Genomic DNA, 17273 nt, shown 5'->3' with positions numbered 1-17273 from the left:
CTCCAGACCTGAACCCAATAGAAAATCTTTGGAGGGAGCTGAAAGTCCGTATTGCCCAGCGACATCCCCGAAACCTGAAGGATCTGGAGAAGGTCTGTATGGAGGAGTGGGCCAAAATCCCTGCTGCAGTGTGTGCAAACCTGGTCAAGACCTACAGGAAACATATGAAACGATCTCTAATTGCAAACAAAGGTTTCTGTACCAAATATTAAGTTCTGCTTTTCTGATGTATCAAATACTTATGTCACACAATAAAATGCAAATTAATTACTTAAAAATCATAGAATATGATTTTCTGGATCCATCCTCTCTTCAATACGGTGCAGTCGTCCTGTCCCCTTTGCAGAAAAGCATCCCCAAAGAATGATGTTTCCACCTCCATGCTTCACGGTTGGGATGGTGTTCTTGGGGTTGTACTCATCCTTCTTCTTCCTCCAAACACAGCGAGTGGAGTTTAGACCAAAAAGCTCTATTTTTGTCTCATCAGACCACATGACCTTCTCCCATTCCTTCTCTGGATCATCCAGATGGTCATTGGCAAATTTCAGACGGGCCTGGACATGCGCTGGCTTGAGCAGGGGGACCTTGCGTGCGCTGCAGGATTTTAATCCATGACGGCGTAGTGTGTTACTAATGGTTTTCTTTGAGACTGTGGTCTCAGCTCTCTTCAGGTCATTGACCAGGTCCTGTCGTGTAGTTCTGGGTTAATCCCACACCTTCCTCATGAGGTAAGATCTTGCATGGAGCCCCGGACCGAGGGTGATTGACCATCATCTTGAACTTCTTCCATTTTCTAATAATTGCGCCAACAGTTGTTGCCTTCTCACCAAGCTGCTTGCCTTTTGTCCTGTAGCCCATCCCAGCCTTGTGCAGGTCTACAATTTTATCCCTGATGTCCTTACACAGCTCTCTGGTCTTGGCCATTGTGGAGAGGTTGGAGTCTGTTTGATTGAGTGTGTGGACAGGTGTCTTTTATACAGGTAACGAGTTCAAACAGGTGCAGTTAATACAGGTAATGAGTGGAGAATAGGAGGGCTTCTTAATGAAAAACGAACAGGTCTGTGAGAGCCGGAATTCTTACTGGTTGGTAGGTGATCAAATACTTATGTCATGCAATAAAATGCAAATTAATTACTTAAAAATCATACAATGTGATTTTCTGGATTTTTGTTTTAGATTCCGTCTCTCACAGTTGAAGTGTACCTATGATAAAAATTACAGACCTCTACATGCTTTGTAAGTAGGAAAACCTGCAAAATCGGCAGTGTATCAAATACTTGTTCTCCCCACTGTATATATATATATAATATACACTGCATGACCAAAAGTATGTGGATACCTGCTCGTCGAACATCTCATTCCAAAATCATGGAGTTGGTCCCCCCTTTGCTGCTATAACAGCCTCCACTCTTCTGGGAAGGCTTTCCACTAGATGTTGGAACATTGCTGCGGGGACTTGCTTCCATTCAGCCACAAGAGCATTAGTGAGGTCGAGCACTGATGTTGGGCGATTAGACCTGTCTCGCAGTCGGCGTACCAATACATCCCAAAGGTGTTCGATGGGGTTGAGGTCAGGGCTCTGTGCATGCCAGTCAAGTTCTTCCACACCGATCTCAACAAACCATTTCTGTATGGACCTCGCTTTGTGCACGGGGGCATTGTCATGCTGAAACAGGAAAGGGCCTTCCCCAAACTGTTGCCACGAAGTTGGAAACACAGAATCGTCTAGAATGTCATTGTATGCTGTAGCATTAAGATTTCCCTTCACTGGAACTAAGGGGCCTAGCTCGAACCATGAAAAACAGCCCCAGACCATTATTCCTCCTCCACCAAACTTTACAGTTGGCACTATGCATTGGGGCAGCTAGCTTTCTCCTGGCATCCGCCAAACTCAGATTCGTCCGTCGGACTGCCAGATGGTGAAGCATGATTCATCACTATAAATACAAAACTGAAATAATAACACAGTAAAAGCAATAACGAGGGTATATATACAAGGAGTACCAGTACCGAGTCAATGAGCCGGGGTACGAGGTAATTGAGGTAATACAGTATGTACATGTTGGTAGGGGTAAAAGTGACTAGGCAATCAGGATATATATTAAATAGAGTAGCAGCAGCATATGTGAAGTGTGTGTGTGTGTGTGGAGTGTCAGTGCAGTATGTGTGAGTGTGTGGGTAGAGTCTAGTGAGTGTGCATAGAGCCAGTGCAAGGGAGTCAGTGCAAAACAATTAAGATAAATACATATATAATAAAGGGGGTCAATGTAAATTGTCTGGGTAGCCATTTGATGAACTGTTCAGCAGTCTTATGGCTTGGGGGTAGAAGCTGTTCAGGAGCCTTTTGGTCCCAGACTTGGCGCTCCGGGACCACTTGCCGTGCGGTAGCAGAGAGAACAGTCTATGACTTGGGTGTCTGGAGTCTTTGACACTTTTTAGGGCCTTCCTCTGACACGGTACTGGGCCGTACCCACGACGCCTTGCGGTCAATGCCGAGCAGTTGCCATAGCCAACAGCGATGCAGCCAGTCAAGATGCTCTTAGTGGTGCAGCTGTATAACTTTTTGAGGATCTGAGTGTCCATGCCAAGTCTTTTCTGCCTCCAGAGGGGGAAGAGGTGTTGTCGTGCCCTCTTCACAACATTGCTGGTGTGTTTGGACCATGATAGGCCCTTAGTGATGTGGACACCGAGGAACTTGAAGCTCTCAACCCTCTCCACTACAGCCCCCATTTTCCTGCCCATTCCCAAAAGCATTTGGCGTTTGGCATGTAGGCTGTTTGGCATGGGTACAGTTAGGCCCTAAAGCTCAGGCTTAAGCACTAATGCCAGATATCCTACAAATAATGAAAGAACCTCAATGTAGCCTATAGATATAAATTGCACAATAATTATACATTTATGGATGTTTTTAAATATTGTTTTATCTTTATTCAACCCCCTTGCCACCCACCCATCTGCCCTTCATCCACACAATACTTAATGACCCTAAACCCGCCTGCCCCGCGGATATAACTGCGGGACTGCAGGTTATGAGTCAACCCGTGTATCACTAGCTCCTTCATACAGTAAATTCCCCTTGACTGTTTCGCTGCTGCTGATTCGATGATGGCCTCGTCATCAGTTTTTGACTAGCCCGCCCCCTTCTTCACTGCCTACTCAAACTCATTCTAGTGAAGCTGAACGCACTAGCGGCACTTGTCCCGCTACAAGACCGGCGACTAGAAATCACAATACTTCATGATACTACGGATTTTGTGGGTTATCATAAAAAGTACTGGTTTTTAATCGTATCCTGTCTGTGTGAACGTCTCTTAGTCTACTTGCCCAGGTAAGTTTTTCTTTACACTCAACTTTTTTATTTTGCTCATGTAGCCTCTCATTTCATTAGGCTATTTGTTTAATTATTACGTCTATTAATTAGCCTTCTATAAATGTAATCTCTCAAATATCAATAGACTCTGTGTCAACTGAAAGTAAAGTATGGAGGAAAGCTTTTTTGTGTTAAAATGTTTGATGTTCTCTTGCTGTCTATTCACAATCAAGTCTTCATATTTGATATCCGAAACTATGAAGGCTGCCTATGTATATGGTTCTATGGCTCTGTAGCCTAACTGTAGCCTAACATGCACATTTGTTATTGTGGTAAAAGTGTTGTGGGTGACTGTCCATAGATCATTTGGCATGAAACATAATCTGTCATGCATTATATTTAGGGTTGCTTGTGTTGCAATATATCACTGGTCTATGCTTAGGTCTTAGCAGATCAACAATATTGTCCACAAATTATATTAATCTATCCTCTCCTGTGGTCTGCATTCAGCATATATGTTCATCTGATGTTTAATGGGGTGAATCAGAAAATGTACCATTGAGGATTCAACAATTAATCAAAATGACTTGTGTAACAGCACTGTTATTAAACTGTAGGGGGACCCCCTAACTCACATATCAACAAGTTAATGATGTAGCCCCTGCTCCAAATGTCAAGGGTAGCAACACTACATAACAGAGGTCTCATTACTCTGACCTCATTAGGGAGATCAGACAATACAATTGATTGGAGAGCTTGTTAGCTTCACACACCAGGCAGATCAATGGAGAGAGCAGGCTCTGTGATAACGTGTGTGTTATTCAATAGCAATGTTTTCCTGGCGCTCTGCCTGCAACACCAGGCAGGTCTGATTGATCTACTCTAGCTTACGCATGGCCACAGTAGACCTGTTTGACCATCTCATGCCTCTATTGATTTTGGGTTTTCAATTTTGTCCTGCAGCCGGCTTTACTCGTGCATATTTAACCAGAATAACCATCAAACACCTAGAATCAGAATCTGATGATGCGGTATTGGAATGTAGAGTTGGGGCATTCCTTCCCTGTTGGCCTCATCCAATGAGATTCCTTAATTTTAACTCTGGACAATTGTACCTGTGCCCCACAATCCTCCCATGTGACCCCTGTGTCATTGACGCCAGAGACGGAAGAAGAAGCAAGACACCCCACTCGCAGGTTTTTTCTGGTTACATTGAATTCAATTACCTAATCAGACCAGACCCAGCTGCTATCGTATTTGTGTCTATGGGAGAGTCATCCCATTAAGCAGAGAAAAAAATCCAATGGTAAATGGTCTGGGTGAACTATCTTCATTTATCCACCATCTTTGTTTGACGCAACCAGGAAAGAGGTCAGTTTAGGAGGTGTGAATTCCCAGTATGGACGCACTGTCTGTTTTAACACCTGAGGCTACTTGTTGTTGGTGTCTTGGTTGCCACACATAAAGAGCAAAGGGATACATGCTCCATCATGACCTGTCAACGTCACCAAATGGGCCTGACTCATTCCCTCCCTGACCCCTTCAAAGTCTGTCCACAACAGCATGGCAAATGCCAAATGGAGAGAGAGAGAGAGAGAGAAAGAGGTGTAGAGAGAGAGTGAGGGGGGAGGGCGGGAGAGAGAGCGATGAAAGGGGGGCAAAGAAGGACAAAGGATAAAGGAAGGATAGACGCTTCAAGAGCCTATGCCTATGGATGTTTGTTGAAGAAGCATTACAAAAAAATATTGTCTTAGGGGAAGTGTTGCTCTAGTTTCCTTGGATTCAAATAGAGTACAGCTAAGAGGAAGAACAATTATTTGGATGTTGCAGGGGGAGTGAAAAAATGCAGCCTTATCTTGTATGTTTGTTCACCTGGTTAACTTAGTTAGTGAGTAAGTGACTTAAAATAGGACTGGAGTTTGGAAAGGAGGAGAGGGGTCAAATGAATACTGGTTGGTATACCCAACAAAACATAATTCTGTATAAAATCCTGACTCATTCAATTCAATAAAAGATTATTGATAGTACAGTACAGTATCTCTCCAGTCCATTGATCTAGCCGTGTGTTTTTTGCATGTGTGTGTGCCAGCTGTATCTTTCCAAACCATGAGATCTTCATACAGTACTGTAATATAGCCAACCAGCCTCAGAGAAGGAAAGGGGGATTAGACTTAAAGGTGTTTCTAATCAGGGATGTGGTTGGGTTCTTCTCTTCTCTCTCTGATGTGATGGTTGTAATGGAGAGAGAGAGTCCAGTGATGTTGTTCCCAGGAATGTGTTCACACACACGGCTCCTATTAGAGCCTGGCTTCTCTGGGTAACATCTAGAGTGTGTCCCAAATGGCACCCTATTCACTACATAGTGCACTACTTTTGACCAGAGACATATGGACCCTGGTCAAAAGTAGTGCACTATATAAGTTATAGGCTGCCATTTGGGATGAAAGCATACCATACCTCACAGGCCAGGCAGTGAACATCTACCATACCTCACCTTGGCTCACAGGTATGGCAGCTACATGGTGGAGGGGGTGGATTGGCTGGATGGGTCTGTGATGTAGCCTACAGAAGAGGTATTTGGGAAACCCCCTTAATACTCAGCTTGTGTAATTTTGGAGTTTTGCCGTTATGAGATTTGTTTAGAAATGTTGAGCCAGTTGAATTACAATCAAACATAATCTATTATATAGTTACTACTTGGGTAGTGGCAGGAAAAGGAGTGGAAAAAATGTGGAATACAAATTAAACGTTTAATTAAACTTTGAAAACAACTGTCAGTAACAGCTGCACTCCAAATACCAGAGGATTTATGTTTCATTATATTTCTATGTCTGCCTTACCTATGTACCAGTACCATGCCCTACCATGTCTAACTCCCTGTGTCCCCCTCTCTCTCTCTCTCCCACAGCAGACAGCATGTTTTCAGTGAGGCCAAGGTAGCTTCTCAGACCCAGATAACCAGCAGATAACCAGCAGGTCTGGCTGAGAGAACCAGTACAGACCCAGAGAGCGTGAGGTCAGAGCCAGGACAGAGCCCAGAAAGAGGGAGGAGAGAGCCCAAAAAAAGAGGGAGTCTGGACGGACGGGCAAGGAGAAGAAGAGATCCAGGGATTAGGGGCTAATCCAGGCCACGACCAATCCCCTGAGGAGACCCCCCTTTTTCCTTCTGAAGACACAGACAGCTGCCCGGATTACTGCATTAAACTTATTACCTTTTAGAGACTTAACTTCTGTTTTTGTTATTTTTTCTGAAACCAACCAGTGCTCGGTTTCAGCCCTGCTCTATCAGATGCCTGGAGTGTGGGCGGCTGGATTTGCGTAACTCTGAAAACAAAGGATCAGAAGGAGAGGAGGAGGACAGGGCACGGGGGGGATGCTGGAACGTATAGGAGACATATAGGACCATTCCGTAAAGACGTGTGGGGATAAACCTTCGGGCTCCAGCTGTGTCTGCGGGAGTCAGACGAGAGGTCAAAAAGTCTCTCTCTCTCTCTCTCTCTCTCGCTCTCTCTCTCCGTGCCCCTCAGGACAGTAAGGACAGACTCGACCCCCACTGAGCATGGGCCAAAGATCCTCCGACTGAAACAGGATTACAGTAAAACAGAGCTCCATGCCCTTCTGTTAGTACAGTGTGACGGGGGTTGAGGTATCTCTCCTCCACTTGAAATACATGGTTGAAACTGAGGAGTATCTGCTTTGCCTCACATTCACACACAAGCTGACCAGTGCATGATTGCTTTTGCCTTTGCAGCTCACAGTCACACAGGAGAGTTAGTAAGGGATGTTGAGGTGGTGGCTTGAACTCTCAGTATATGAAGTCTGGTTATGAGTGTCTGGTTCATGCTCTCTAGAAGTTAAGACTATCTCAAATTCAACATTACACCTAATAGTTACACACACCTAATAGAAGTCTGTTGGTCTGGTAAGTGAACCCCTGGTACTGCTCTCTCTCTCTCTCTCTCTCTCTCTCTCTCTCTCTCTCTCTCTCTCTCTCTCTCTCTCTCTCTCTCTCTCTCTCTCTCTCTCTCTCTCTCTCTCTCTCTCTCTCTCTCTCTCTCTCTCTCTCTCTCTCTCTCTCTCGCGCTCTCTCTCTTTCGCTCTCTTTCCAGTCTGTGGTATGAGGCATACTTCCTCCCTCTGTGCTGCTCCCAGCTGCCCCTCTTAAAACGCCAGCCAGTGGAGACCTAAAGGAGAGGGCCTGGGACTGTGGTCAGGAGCAAACTAAAAGGCTGCTTTAACCCTGACGCAATCCCATTCAGAGGTCTGCTTCAAGTCATTAATAAAGCCAGGCTATCGCGCGTTGGAGGGCCTCGGCAGTGGAAAGCTCTTAAAAGAACAGTGTACGTTACACTATCAAATTATTACAGAAAGCGATATCCATTACTTTGCTGGCTAAAGAGAACAAAGGAAAAGTCCATTATTTGTACACCTCCTGCCAGTGTTGACTTACTGGGGTATTTTGTGCAATAAAAGTCAGCTAAGTGATTTTCTTATCAGGATATTTGTCAGTATTTTATGCATTTATGGCAAAAAATAGAGCAGTATGTTTTTATCTGGTGGCACATACTTTGCATGTTTGTAAACAAGATTTGGGGCTTCTGGTCAGATCAGTTTGAAGTGTTGAATGAGGGTCTCTGCTCTGCTTTTGAAGACAGATAAAAAGTATTTTGGGGAAATATGTGATATGATTAAGTAGCACTCGTGTTGTAGCAAAGCGCAGGATGAGAGAGAGACAAAATATCCTGAAACTCTCAGACAAAAAACAGACTTACATTGAATTTGTTCTCGAGAGAAGTGTCAGGAGAGTTACTGTGGTCTACATTTAGAAGGTTCCAGAACAGTGGACTTTGAAACCCGGAACATTGAGGACTAACAGAAGGCAAGGGTCTGTAGAAAAACCTGATCCAGTTACTTTATGACTGAATGTTCCAGATAGTGATGTGTTCTGCCAGACCCCTTACCTGGTTCTATATCAATACACCAAATCAGTCTCTAGCAAAGAAAGTCCCCTCAAGGTTACTGGACTGTTATAGCTGCATTTGAGCCTCTCCTAGATGGAGAATTGAATACATTTTTGTGCTTTCTTTTAATAAATGGTTCCAGTGTACAACCGCAGGAGGGATATTTGCAGCTGGAACTGGGGTTATTCCTGAGCTGATGTTTTATAAACCCAAAGCCTAAAACAACTGTCGAGCCCAGCGTCTCTGACCACACTCAAACTGTCAGTGGATTCCAGGAACTGAGCTGCATACTTTTTTCCTCCATTTCTCTTGATTTAATCCAGCTGGATATGGATGACAACAAACAGCAGAAAATGGGACTGAAATTGCAAACAGCACATGATAACAAAATAATACAATAGACTGCTCCATTACTGAAGTTGACTCTACAAGACCTGGTGGTGGAATTCTATTCAAAACCTAAACGATCACAATCATTACTTTTGAGGCACACAATCCCCCTGGGAGCATTTCTAAAGCAAATCTCCACTAACAGTTTCGCCAAAGATATTTAAATTCCATATCCATCCCCACTTTCAGTGGATTTAAACAGATTTTTGTAATTTTTTAGAAGACCATACCCTTGGCCATCGCCATGAACCTGGGGAAGATCCCTGGGCTAAAGGGCCTGGTGGCCGGCTCTCAGGGTAAACGTAGTTTCAAAGGTGACCTCACCTTGGACATGATCAGCCCTCCGCTGGGAGACTTCCGCCACACCATGCACGTGGGCCGCGGAGGGGACGTGTTCGGGGACACTTCATTCCTTAGCAACCACGGTGGGGCCGCCAACGGAAACGGGGATGATGATTCCGTCACAAGTCCTGACAACAAGATCGGGGCTTTCTTCTCTCGGACCCTCCGGCATGTTCGGAAGACACCAGAGCGTCCCAGGGGGGGGTCGAAGGACCTGTCCCCGACACCCCCTCCCATCTCCCCCATCATCAAGAACGCAGTGTCCCTCCCCCGGCTGGATGTGGACGGCTGCCCTATTAAAAACCTCTTCCACACCTCTCCTACCTCCCTGGAGGAGACCACTTATGGTTATGGTGAGTCTTACTGTACACCCACACACATACACACACATACACAAACATATGGACGCATCCACACAATAAGTGAACATGCAACCGTACCTGTGAAGACTTGCAGTATGTCCTGGACGTAAGGTCTAGGCTTAAGCTCAGCAGGCTAACACCGTCTTGTGGCATACATGAGACTTGGATTTGATACATGGTCATGTATCAAACATAGAAGCAGGAGCTGCCATTGGACATGCTGTGAAAACATGCTCTCATTTACACAGTAATTCAGACAGATTTTCCACAGCTGTCATGATGAATCACCTTGACTGACACACAACAACCCTCACACTCTCTCTAGCTTGTTATGTGATGATAAGAGAGAGACGCATTACTGTGCTGTTGTGTGTCTTTTCTGAGGCCCTGTGTGACTGACTGCCCCACATTAATATCCTCATGTTTCACTGTCTGACCTCTCTGCTGTATTATTATTTTAATTTTTTTTACCCCCTTTTTCTCCCCAATTTCGATCTTGTCTCAACTCCCCAACTGGCTCGGGAGAGGTGAAGGTCGAGTCAGACTGCCTTAGGCACTCTTTCCGAATAGTTAAGGTAAGGGTTAAGGTTTGGGATAGGGTTAAAACCCCAAAATAAAAAAACAGTGTCCACGACTGGGATCGAACATACAACCTTCTGATCCAGAGTCATGGGAGAGAGGTTAAGGTAAGGGTTAACGTTTGGGATAGGGTTAAAACCCCAAAATAAAAAAACAGTGTCCACAACTGGGATCGAACATACAACCTTCTGATCCAGAGTCATGGGATAGAGGTTAAGGTAAGGGTTAAGGTTTGGGATAGGGTTAAAACAAACTAATTTAAAACCAGTGTCCATGACTGGGATCGAACATGCAACCTTCTGATCCAGAGTGGCCGGTTTTGATGGCATTTCCCGATGTCCTCAGGACATGGATAGACGATCTCCCCTGACATCAAGTTCTTATACATGTGTAGTAAGTAGTTGCAACATTGTTGTTACATAGGACTTTGGAAATTGCTTTATAATTGCTAAGCATTCAATTTGCTGTTTGCAATGTTTGCAAACATAGCCACGGGAAGTAGGGGTGCTAAGGGTGCTGCAGCACACCCTGAAAAATCCCCCGCAAATTTGTATATATATATATATATATATATATATATATATATATATATATATATATATATATATATATATATATATATGGGGACCACCACAGGAATGGAAGACCCAGAGTTACCTCTGCTGCAGAGGATAAGTTCATTAGAGTTACCAGCCTCAGAAATTGCATCCCAAATAAATGCTTCACAGAGTTCAAGTGACAGACACATCTCAACATCAACTGTTCAGAGGGGACTGTGTGAATCTGGCCTTCATGGTCGAATTGCTGCAAAGAAACCACTACTAAAGAACACCAATAAGAAGAAGAGACTTGCTTGGGCCAAGAAACACGAGCAATGGACATTAGACCGGTGGAAATTTGTCCTTTGGTCTGGAGTCCAAATTGGAGATTTTTGGTTCCAACCGCCGTGTCTTTGTGAGATGCGGTGTGGGTGAACGGATGATCTCCAATTGAGATGGTTTGGGATGAGTTGGACCGCAGAGTGAAGGAAAAGCAGCCAACAAGTGCTCATCATATGTGGGAACTCCTTCAAGACTGTAGGAAAAGCATTCCAAGTGAAGTTGGTTGAGAGAATGCCAAGAGTGTGCAAACCTGTCATCAAGGCAAAGGGTGACTACTTTGAAGAATCTCAAATATAAAATAGATTTTGATTTGTTTAACACTTTTTTGGTTACTACATGATTCCATATGTGTTATTTCATAGTTTTGATGTCTTCACTACTATTCTACAACGTAAAAAATAGTACAAATAAAGAAAAACCCTTGAATGAGTAGGTGTGTCCAAACTTTTGACTGGTAGTGTATATTCATCTTTTTTACTTTCTTTGCTTTCAGGCCCACGGGGGAACGGGTGGTATAGGGAGGGGTTTTACTCGTCGCCGAGAGGGGGAGCAAGGGGTGGTGGGTGACTTATAAGCAACCCTAGTCGCTAGGTGGGGTGGGAAGGGGTGGGAAACATGGTTTCCAGGAGTGGGGGGAGGTTGTGGGTGGAGGTTGGGGGTGGAGGTTGAGGGTGGAGGCCCACTTCTTTTTTGTTTTCTTTTCCTGTTTATGTGGAATTCATCACTTAAACTCTGTATGTATTTGTGGCAGCCTACGGGTACATGTTTAATAAACAAATCATTTTAAATGAATAATGTATATAGTGTTTTGGAACTAAATGGTTCAAATATGACTGTCAGATCGATTGCAATAGTATAGGAGATTGTGTGTGCTCTATTCATTCTATTTATCTTCAACATGCAGTTCCAGATACAGCCCTGCCATTAGTTCAAAGCAGCCAATCCGATAGTTTCCTGAGTCACTTCCTGAGATCTGTATTCAAGTATTTTACAAAAGTAGTTAATTTCTGAGAACTGTATTCAAATATACTGAACAAAAATATAAACGCAACATGTAGTTGGTCCCATGTTTCATGAGCTGAAATAAAATATCCCAGAAATGTTCCATACACACGAAAAGCGTATATCTTTCAAATTTTGTGAACAAATTTGTTTACATCCCTGTTAGTGAGCATTTCTCCTTTGCCAAGATAATCCATCCACCTGACAGGTGTGGCATATCAAGAAGCTGATTAAAACAGCATGATAATTGCACAGGTACACCTTGTGCTGAGGACAATAAAAGGCCACCCTAAAATGTGCAGTTTTGTCACAAAACACAATGCCACAGATGTCTCAAGTTTTGAGGGAGCGTGTAATTGGCATGCTGACTGCAGGTATGTCCACCAGAGCTGTTGCCAGAGAATTTAATGTTCATTTCTTTACCATAAGCCGCCTCCAATGTCGTTTTAGAGAATTTGGCAGTACGTCCAACCGGCTTCACAACCGCAGACCATGTGTAACCAAGCCTGCCCAGGACCTCCACATCTGGCTTCTTTATCTGCGGGATCGCCTGAGACCAGCCACCCGGACATCTGATGAAACTCTGGGTTTACACAACCGAAGACTTTCTGCACAAACTGTCAGAAACCGTCTCAAGGAAGCTCATCTGCGTGCTAGTAGTCCTCACTAGGGTCTTGACCTGACTGCAGTTCGGCGTTGCAACAGACTTCAGTGAGCAAATGCTCACCTTCGATGGCCATTGGCACACTGGAGAAGTGTGCTCTTCACGGATGAATTCCGGTTTCAACTGTACCAGGCAGATTGCGTAGTGTGGGCGAACGGTTTGCTGATGTGAACGTTGTGAACAGAGTGCCCCATGGTGGGGTTATGGTATGGGTAGGCATACGGACAACGAACACAATTGCATTTTATCGATGGCAATTTGAGTGCACAGAGATAGCATGACGAGATCCTGAGTCCCATTGTCGTGCCATTCATCCGGCGCCATCACCTCATGTTTCAGCATGATAATGCATTGCCTCATGTCGCAAGGATCTGTACACAATTCCTGGAAGCTAAAAATGTCCCTTTTCTTCCATGGCCTGCATACCCACCAGACAGGTCACCCATTGAGCAGGGATGTTTAGGTATGCTCTGGATCGACGTGTACGACCACTTGTTCCAGTTCTCGACAATATCCAGAAACTTCGTACTACCATTGAAGAGGAGTGGGACAACATTCCACAGACCACAATCACCAGCCTGATCAACTCAATGTGAAGGAGAATGCCTGTCACACCAGATACTGACTGTTTTCCTGATCCACACCCCTACCCCTTTTTTTAAAGGTATCTGTTACCAACAGATGCATATCTGTATTCCCAGTCATGTGAAATCCATGGATTATGGCCTAATGATTTCCTTATATGAACTGTAACTCAGTAAAATCTTTGAAATTGTTGCATGTTGCGTTTATATTTTTGTTCAGTGTAGTTTTGAAAAGTATTCACTTTCTGAAATCTGTATTCAAATAGCTTTAAAAAGTAGTTATTTTTCTGGATTTGTATTCAAATAGTTGTAGTCACCTCCAAAGTAACTATTTTTTCCCCCGGAAACAAATGTTACCATCCACAAAGAATAGTTAAAACTATAGTTATCCCAGGTCTGGTTTCAGCTATGGAAGCAGTAGGTCATGAGGGCACTAGTGTGTGACATGTCATGTGAGTAACCTGTCCTGGGAACAGCATGCCTGAGAGATGATGTCTAACTCAGAGATAGAGATAGAGCTGGAGTTGTCAGCATTTTGAAACTGTCAGGACTCACTATTTGATGACATAGTTTACACTGCCCTCTGTTGGTGATTGGAGAGCATCTACAGTGCGTTCAGAAAGTATTCACACCCCTTGACTTTTTCCACATTTTGTTGTGTTACAAAGTGGGATTAAAATGGATTTAATTGTGGGAAAAAAATGCTAACATTTGTAAAAAATTATAATAACAAATAAAACACTAATATACAGTATGTTGATTAGATAAGTATTCAACCCATGTTAGAATCACCTTTGGCAGCAATTACAGCTGTGAGTCTTTCTGGGTAAGTCTCTCTTAAGAGTTTTCCATACCTGGATTGTGGAACATTTGCCCATTGTTCTTCAAAAAAGTATTTAAGCTCTGTCAAATTGGTTGTTGATCATTGCTAGACAACCATTTTCAAGTCTTGCCATAGATTTTCAACCAGATTTAAGTCAAAACTGTAACTCGGCCACTCAGGAACATTCACTGTCTTCTTGGTAAGCAAATCCAGTGTAGATTTGTCCTTGTGTTTTAGGTTATTGTCCTGCTGAAAGGTAAATTCATCTCCCAGTATCTGGTGGAAAGCTGAATGAACCAGGTTTTCCTCTAGGATCCTGTGCTTAGCTCCATTCCGTTTCTTTTTTATCCTGAATAACTCCCCAGTCCTTAACAATTACAAGCATACCCATGATATGATGCAGCCACCACTGTGCTTGAAAATATGGAGAGTGTTTTATTGGATGTGCCCCAAATATAACACTTTGTATTGAGGACAAAAAGTTAATTGCTTTTCCACATTTTTTGCAGTATTACTTTAGTGCCTTGTTGCAAACAGGATGCATGTTTTGGAATATTTGTATTCTGTACAGGCTTCCTTCTTTTCACTCTATCAATTAGGTTAGTATTGTGGAGTAACTACAAAGTTGTTGATCCATCCTCAGTTTTCTCCTATCACAGCCATTAAACTCTGTAACTGTTTTAAGTCACCATTGGCCTCATGGTGAAATCCCTGAGCGGTTTCCTTCCTCTCCGGCAACTGAGTGTATTGATACACCATCCAAAGTGTAATTAATAACTTCACCATGCTGAAAGGGATATTCAATGTCTGCTTTTTTATTTTATTTTACCCATCTACCAATAGGTGCCCTTCTTTGCGAAGCATTGGAAAATTTCCCTGGTCTTTGTGGTTGAATCTGTGTTTGAAATTCACTGCTCGACTGAGGGACCTTAAAGATAATTGTATGAGTGGGGTACAAAGATTTAAAAATCATGTTAAAAACTATTATTGAACACAGAGTGAGTCTATGCAACTTATTATGTGACTTGTTAAGTACATGTTTATTCCTGAATGTATTTAATGGTAAAACTAGGGTGCCAACTGAAATTCCATGTATTATTTTAAATTATTTTAAACTCCCTGTCTCTGCTCCACCTCAGGTCTGGAGTCAGGTTTCGTCACTCTGCCTCGCCTCTCCTGCTCAGCGGAGCGTCAGTTGCAGCAGGGAGGCTCCTGTACCCCCAACACCCACGGCGGCTCGCTCACCGACGTCTCCGCCCTCCTGTCCTCCTCTGCTGACCCGACCCTGACCTCTGACCCTGGTCACATGACCCGGTTCGACTCCTTGTCCTCCATGGCATCCTTCACCTTCGACCTGGGGCCCTCCCTCATGAGCGAGGTGTTCGGTTTGATTGACAGTCCCAATGGCCACCCAGAGCCCAGCCACGCCTGGGAGGCAGAGGAGGCGGAGGAGCCAAGCGGCTCTGCGTTCGGGTTTGCGACCAATGAAGGCTCGGAGATGGACTCGGAGATGGATGCCACCACTGCCTCATTGGTGGATTCTCTGCTTCGAGAGGACTGTAGTAGTAGCAGGAAGAGTCCATATGGGATGGAGTGGGAAGAGGAGGAAGAGGAGGCTAGGAGAACGAATGTGGATGGAGGTGAGCAGCATCTTAAAGGGGCGGTGCCTGATTTAGTGATGGGCTCCCCCTCTAGACAGAGGCCTGCTATGGAGAGTGAGAGGTTCCAGGGTTCCACTGATGTGCTGGGGGTGCTCTACGGGGTTGGAGGGCTCCTGAAGGGGCAGCAGAGGATGGATCTGGAGGGAAAGGTGACCATGTGCCAGACCATGAAGAAAACCCCTTACATTTGCATTACACCTGATGAGGAGGAGGAGGAAATCAAAGTCTGAACTATAATGACAGCCTAAATTGTGTTTAACCAGAAGTACCTACTACAGATTTCCCACTGGGCACACACTGGTTGAATCAATGTTTTTTCCATGTCATTTCAATTACATTACGTTGAAACCAACATGGAATAGACGTTGAATTGATGTCTGTGCCCAGTGGGTTGTGATTATTGGTTAATTCCTTGTAAAGTCTTTTGTCTTAAGAAACTGCCTCTATTGACCCTTCTTCTTCATCATTTTCAAATATTCCTTGGAGAAATTGAATGTTATGTCGTCAGAAGACTCACTTAAAGAATTTGATATTGTTCCCGAATTCTCCCAAATGTGGTGGAAAGTATATTTGTTGAAAGACTCATTGAAAGATGATGGATGCTGAAAGTTCCCCAAGCAAACATACATTATGGAAGGAGCTAGAACAGGCTAATAATAGCTAACTACATGTGCTTTTAAAAGAGGTCACTGGAACCAGTGGCGAACAAAGAAACAAAGAGATGGGGTAGAAAGTGTGAGAATATACCACAGAAAGTGGTCTGACGCAGAGGAGTTACCATGGAAACCACCGGAGGTTGGTGGCACCTTAATTGGGGAGGACGGGCTCGTGGTAATGACTGGAGTGGAATAGGTGGAATGGTATCAAATTCATCAAACACATGATTTCCAGGTGTTTGATGCCATTCCATTTGCACCGTTCCAGCCATTATTATGAACTGTTCTCCTCTCAGCAGCCTCCTGTGATGGAAACACCAAAGACGTTGCACAACAATGTGTAAGTCTGTTAACAGCTGGTTAAATATACTGTGTGCTTTCTAAGAAAACTGCTCAATGTGTGATTTCATATAACTATCCAAGGCAACAAACAGGACACGAAGACAAGGCAGTAGCGGTTTCAACCCAACTTCATCTTTCCCTCACCACCAACCAGTCCCATGGAAACACACTACACCAAGAGAGAGATCTTAACTCTTAGCACGTGACGTTAACTACAGGAAAACAATCCTCTTTTGCCTGAAGATTACACCCAAGACAAACACTTCATTTCTGCTTATTCTACAGATACAGTATGAAGCACAAACCATGAGAAATTTACTCAGAAGTTAAATGGAAGAAGATAATTTTGTACAATGTAATATTCACAAGTATAATGTTTTTACTGTAAGTTTGTTAATTCACATATTTACATCATACCCCATTTAGACATGTTTCCCAAATTCATTATGGGTCTAGCTAACTCTCATATTGCTTTTCGATATGATAGTCACCTGCTTGTCTGCTATTGTGTCAACCAATGGTTGAATCCTCTTTTTAGACTATATTATGAAAAGCAGTGTCCCCCATCCGCATAAATGTGCTGCTATTGATACCAATGATATTTCTATAATGATAAATGAAATAAAATGTTTTTAATAAGCATGGGCATTAATACTTTATTTACGTGTCTGAAAACGTTCATACAACTGTAATACAAAACATGCACTAAATAAATC

General features: G+C 43.6%; 1 protein-coding gene across 2 annotated transcripts; it reads left to right on the top strand.

Annotated features, from left to right (window-relative positions):
• The first annotated feature begins 3185 nt into the window (after window positions 1-3185).
• LOC311101217 (cdc42 effector protein 1-like) lies at window positions 3186-17197 on the top strand. Of its 2 annotated transcripts, none has more exons than XM_084142325.1 (3): window positions 3186-3328; window positions 6219-9356; window positions 15038-17197. In XM_084142325.1, the coding sequence occupies exons 2-3, from the start codon at window positions 8906-8908 to the stop codon at window positions 15787-15789; spliced, it is 1203 nt and encodes a 400-aa protein (XP_083998451.1). In that variant the 5' UTR covers window positions 3186-3328; window positions 6219-8905; the 3' UTR covers window positions 15790-17197. The 2 variants fall into 2 exon arrangements, with proteins under 2 accessions (XP_083998451.1, XP_083998452.1); XM_084142326.1 differs by lacking the exon at window positions 3186-3328 and adding an exon at window positions 5839-5883.
• The last annotated feature ends 76 nt before the right edge of the window (window positions 17198-17273 follow it).

Source organism: Coregonus lavaretus, assembly GCF_964263955.1.
Source record: "Coregonus lavaretus genome assembly, chromosome: 25".
Taxonomy (NCBI): Eukaryota; Metazoa; Chordata; class Actinopteri; order Salmoniformes; family Salmonidae; genus Coregonus; species Coregonus lavaretus.
This window is presented reverse-complemented; position numbering and strand designations above follow the sequence as displayed.

What these genes read in the sequence shown, in the direction of transcription:
- LOC311101217 (XM_084142325.1), top strand. Translation starts at nt 8,906, where the DNA reads ATGAACCTGGGGAAGATCCCTGGGCTAAAGGGCCTGGTGGCCGGCTCT. An exon ending in GGAGACCACTTATGGTTATG is followed by an intron (nt 9,357 to 15,037) that starts GTGAGTCTTACT and finishes GCTCCACCTCAG; the next exon opens with GTCTGGAGTCAGGTTTCGTC.